This window comes from Salmo trutta, chromosome 13 (assembly GCF_901001165.1).
Source record: "Salmo trutta chromosome 13, fSalTru1.1, whole genome shotgun sequence".
Lineage (NCBI taxonomy): Eukaryota > Metazoa > Chordata > Actinopteri > Salmoniformes > Salmonidae > Salmo > Salmo trutta.
The window spans coordinates 8,239,217-8,244,508 of record NC_042969.1 but is presented as its reverse complement, the minus strand read 5'-3'; the positions used below and the strand labels follow the sequence as shown (position 1 = coordinate 8,244,508).

At 39.0% G+C, this 5,292-nt stretch overlaps 1 protein-coding gene across 1 annotated transcript; it reads left to right on the top strand.

The window, feature by feature from the left end:
• The first annotated feature begins 213 nt into the window (after positions 1–213).
• On the top strand, positions 214–1,979 carry LOC115205123 (leukocyte cell-derived chemotaxin-2). The gene is made up of 4 exons (XM_029770794.1): positions 214–350; positions 588–699; positions 989–1,140; positions 1,583–1,979. Exons 1-4 carry the CDS (start codon positions 311–313, stop codon positions 1,747–1,749), a joined length of 471 nt encoding a protein of 156 aa, XP_029626654.1. The 5' UTR covers positions 214–310; the 3' UTR covers positions 1,750–1,979.
• The last annotated feature ends 3,313 nt before the right edge of the window (positions 1,980–5,292 follow it).

Sequence of the window (5,292 nt, the reverse complement as noted above, 5' to 3'; positions counted from 1 at the left end):
TGAACATAAAGTAAATTACCCAGAAGAATAGAATAAACATTTTAGCATAACCACTTGTTTACCCTGCTGTCCACCATTTTGTTCTACCAAATCTTTTTTTCTGGATTTCATAAAGTAAACAAAGCATTTCCAAATTCAGAGTTTTCTACTCTGATGAAAGAGTGTGATACAAGGGTGTGCAATGTAGGAAAGTTTAACTTCAAGAGGTATTTAAGCACAGACATTATGCAGTCAGAAACACAGAAGGAAGCTGAGCAAGACTTTCTTGTAGATTTTCTCCTTGAGTGAAAGCATCATCTAAGGCTTTAACATGAGGACTGCTGTTCTTTTGTTTACTGTGGTGCTCATAGGTAAGAATAACCAAAAATGACATATATTCATTCAACTATTAGGTCAATCCATTGCAATATCAAATCAAGTAGCTGTCCAGCTCGCACATGTAATTTGGTTCTGGGTGCAGTTTGTGTTCAATATAATTTTGCCATTTTAATATAATAATTTAATACCCTTAAATAGTTTAGTAGAAAATATCAGCATAAAAGCTTTTCCTCCTTGGTCAATACATCTGTGGTCCATCCCATCTCTAGCTGTGTTGTCAGAGTGCGAGATGGTCAAGTTTGGTCAGCTGTGCAGCGGCAACTCCAGTAACAGGAGGAGGACAGGGGACAGATGGGGACAAGGACACTACGGCGCACGCAGGTATGGCAAGTGTGTGTGTGTGTGTCTGTAGTATTTGTGGCATGTATTTTGATGTATCAGTTTGGTTTTGTATTATTTTACTGTCTGCAATTTACCTCATACTTTAGTTGATAAGATGTTAACCACATTCCATGACAATGATTGAAATCTAAAATCCCATTAATTCAATATTAATGCTCTTACTGTATACAGTACAAGAATGAAAACATACCATAGCGTTGTGATTGAGAGACTCTCTGAATACTTTGTGAATCCCCCAGCATTAATACCCTTTCCTATCTATGCCCAGAGGAAACCGTGAGCATCAGGGCCTGGACATTGTGTGTAATGATGGGGCCACAGTGTATGCTCCATTTGATGTGAAACTCAACGGGAAAGTGATCGTGTACACAGACCCGAAGAAGGCAGCCATCAACGATGGGATCAACCTCAGTGGAGAGGGTCAGTGTCTATCCTGAATCATTTTTCTTTTAAATAACCGAGATAAATCGTTAAGTTAATGCTATGCTTGTAAATATGCACTGTATTCCGATGGAACTCCCTAAAAACCAACCACTTCACTCTGATTGTCGTAACAGGTTAGGAAAGCATTTACGCTAACCCTAACCCTAATCCTTTTCTTAACCTTAACTTCATTCTCCTAACCTGCTACATTCATTCTCCTTACCTGCTGTCTAAGTTCTCCTAACCACCAAGAAAAAGTACATTTTGGTCATGGCTGTATCGAAGTAGCGTGTTCTGGCTCTGTTGTTTCACTGAGGTATACTAGCAAATAATATGTCACATGGCGGAATGGATATTGGAAGAATATGTGGCTGAATCGATTGTCTAATTGATTGATTGATTGATTGATTGACTGACTGTGGTTGTCTCTGTTTTCTAGGTCTGTGCTTTAAGCTGTTCTACGTAAAGCCTGACAAGTACTCTGGGGTGGTGAAGAAGGGCCAGAGGATTGGGACCCTGCTGACCATGCAAAGTGTCTACCCAGGGATCACTTCTCACGTCCACGTCCAGATGTGTGACAAGTCTGACCCTACCAAGTTTTTCTAATGGAGTCCCCTTTGGCCTCTCCATCAATCAATCAATCAATCAATCAATCAATCAATCAATCAATCAATCAACAAAATGATTGTAATCATTGGCCAATAGATGGGCTTACTGTGTTTAAAAATAATAATTTGCTTATTATAATAAACATTTTTTATTACAGTATAAAATACATACATGTTGCACACTTCTGGAATAAAGTTTTAACCCTATAAGCATCAGCAGGGGTAATTCATAATTTCAAAAACCTTTTTTTATCCTTTTATGCAACTAGTTACAGACATGAAAATAATTTACAATGATTTCTGTGTTAATATATAATTTCTGTGGTATATATATATTTATATATATATATATATATATAATCTCTTTTTTGTGTACTAGTTGTACGTGGCTAATCTGACAATGTGGACTCAATAGTAAACTTTGAAAAAAACATAGATTTAAAACAATTACACGTGTCAAGGCTGTGGGTAACTGGTGAAAGGAGTTAGGCGCAGGAGAGCTGAGATGTGTGGGCAAGGTATTTAATACAAGAAAACATCAGTATGAACACAATACTATGGTGCTGGAAAAATACCGGTACCACGAAATAAACAGGCGTAATAAAAAAACCCGGTAACAATATACCAGCCATCAGATACAGCCTTACAATAAAACAAACACGCACACAAACATGGGGGAAACCAGAGGGTTAAATAATGAACATGTAATGGGGGAATTGAAACCAGGTGTGTAAAAAAACAACAACAAAACAAATGGAAAATGAAAAGTGGATCGGTGATGGCTACCGCCGAACGCCGCTCGAACAAGGAGAGGGACCGACTCCGGCGGAAGTCGTGACAACATTTACATTTACATTTAAGTCATTTAGCAGACGCTCTTATCCAGAGCGACTTACAAATTGGTGCATTCACCTATAATATCCAGTAGAACAAACACTTTACAATAGTGCATCTAAATCCTTTAAAGGGGGGGGGGGTTAGAAGGATTACTTTAACATGTGTGTCATTGAACAACCCCATACCATGACTAGATGGTGGAAAAAAACACCCATCTCTTTAATAAGTTCTTTAGACAATTAAAGCTAATTTACCAACATTTCTGAAAATTTGAAATGAAACTTCTATTGATCAAAATAACTGTTTAAAACATGAAAAACATACTAAAATGTATATTTTTAAACATGAAATTTGACTATAAATGTGTGAAAATTAAAAAATATATGCATATTTTGGGGAATTTAATAAAATAAAAAGTGTTACTGTTTGACAGAAAATGCCATTTTGCCATCATTTCCAATTTGGGGTTAAAATGACCCATGTTGATGCATTTAGGGGTCAAAATATGTTGGTGCTTTTGGGGTATTAACAGCAAAATAAATACATCATAAATCATTCCTAATAAATAATGTGTATTTTTGTATCTGAGCCTCCGTTTTGGATTTTTTTCATATTTTCAACAGTATCATTCGTCATTGTCTCAATAAAAACAACGGCGTGGCTGTGCAACTTGTGTTCAGGACACATTTTTTCCAGTGCACTAAACAACCTAATATTCTGAGCATGTGTTACTTTACACAACTGAAACCAAACAAAACAAGCGCACCCATTAAGGCAATGTCGAGCCCATGTGAAGGTGGAAGGGAACGAGGAAGTAGATGTGCTAGCTAAACAGTCCCTTCGGAGAGAGGAGGTGGCGGTGCCAATGAACAAGGCGGCTAAGGGACTGATATGGAAACTAGTGGTGCAGAGATGGCAGGAGCAGTGAAGCAGAGACACGTAGGGCAGGCATCTATTCCAAGTACAGAGGAATAACAAACTTACGGTTATGTCACAGGATCCAACGAAAGTGGCGCCCCTCCTCGGTCGGGCGGCGCTCGGCGGTCGTCGTCGCCGGCCTATTAGCTGCCATCGATCGTTGTTTCTGTCGTTTAGTTTTGTCTGTCTGTTCCGCACCTGTTTTGTGTTGTCATTAGTGGGGATTTATTTAAGGTGTGTCTTCAGTTGGGATTTTGTGCGGGATTGTTGATTGTCCACTCAGGACGGTGGTCCGTGTTTTTATTACGGGTTTGTTATCTGACAGTTTAAGGAGGAGAGAATTTACCGGGCTGCGCCCCGTGCCTTTTTGTGCCGCTAATATTTATAGTTTGTTCGCCATATCGGGAATGCGTTTTTCCCAGGCAGTCTGTCTGTAGCGCCCTGTGCCTCGGGGTTTTGTTTTTTGTGTGTCAAATTATTAAAAGGACACTCAACTCCAGCACCTGTCTCCTGCATCTGATTCCGCCTTACACCAGTCCAAGTCAACTGTGACAGGTTAGAAAACAATTTAATTTTCTACAAAAAATGATTGACCTAATAAAGCATATGTGGTCGGTTTCCATTGTATTGTTGTTTTGGTCAATTTTTGTTGAGTAAGGCAGCTCCAAAATGCAGCTGTTTCAGACTCGCTCAGTGCTTTATGTGGTGGAGGAGCAGACAGAGAAAGTACAGAGCGTAGGCGTCTTTGATCTTCTCTGGTCGCGTGTGATTGGCTCAGGGTGCTGTCACTCATTGGGACACTACCCTCAGGGTGCTGTCATTCATGAGGACACTACGTCACCACAGCACCTGCTGGGAGAGCTAGCTAGCAAAAGCCTCTCTTCGGTGCCCCATGGATTTACAGTAGAAGTGCCCGCCCAAGAAGGCCCATTGTCATTGGCCACAGATAAATCAACATTTAATGCTCGGTAACTTTGTCAACTTCATAGCTAGCTAGTTGTTTACCACACACTGTTACCACGTCTTGAAGCTAGGTAGCTTAGCTAGTTGAAACATGTCGACTAGCTTAGCTATCTCAGAGCAAATGATTTTCAAACATAGTGTTATGAAGGAAATGTAGAGATAAAATGTATTGGTGCTAATTAGCCACCTAAACTTTAAAATATGGTTATCCATTAAAAACAAAGCAAGCTGGAAAAGAAGATTCTAGTTGAGTGGTTGGTGTGGATCATAGAGCAGTGGCTATTGTTGATGTTTGATGGCAGACTAATACCAATGGAACCATATGTAGAAGAAGGATTAGTTATAAATGTCTTTGATGGAACTGTAACTGTGCAATATATGAAGCGAGGGAATAGTGTTATAAACATTGCATATTGTTAATTAAGTAGGCCCCTTTGTGTCACAATATTACAGACCGATTACTAGGTAGTTAACTCTATAAAGGTATGCTCGACTACCGTGGTCTTTTGTGCAATAAGAGCTAAAGATATGGGACGTAGCCATAAACTGATCATAACCCAAATGTTATAACATTTGTGTGTGTAGCTCCAAATAATTTTTTTTGATTAATTATTAGTGCATTCAATGTGTAGCCAGTGTAGTGTACTGGTTTTAATGCATATGAGCTTTGTTGATTGAGTTTGCCCAACCAATATTTTCAGGTTAAATGCAGCGCTGGACAGGAGGTAAAATGGTATGGAAAGAAGAGGAGTAAACTAACATTTAAATTAACCCGGAAAGAATATGAGTAAACTGACATTTAAATGAACCACAACCCTATAAC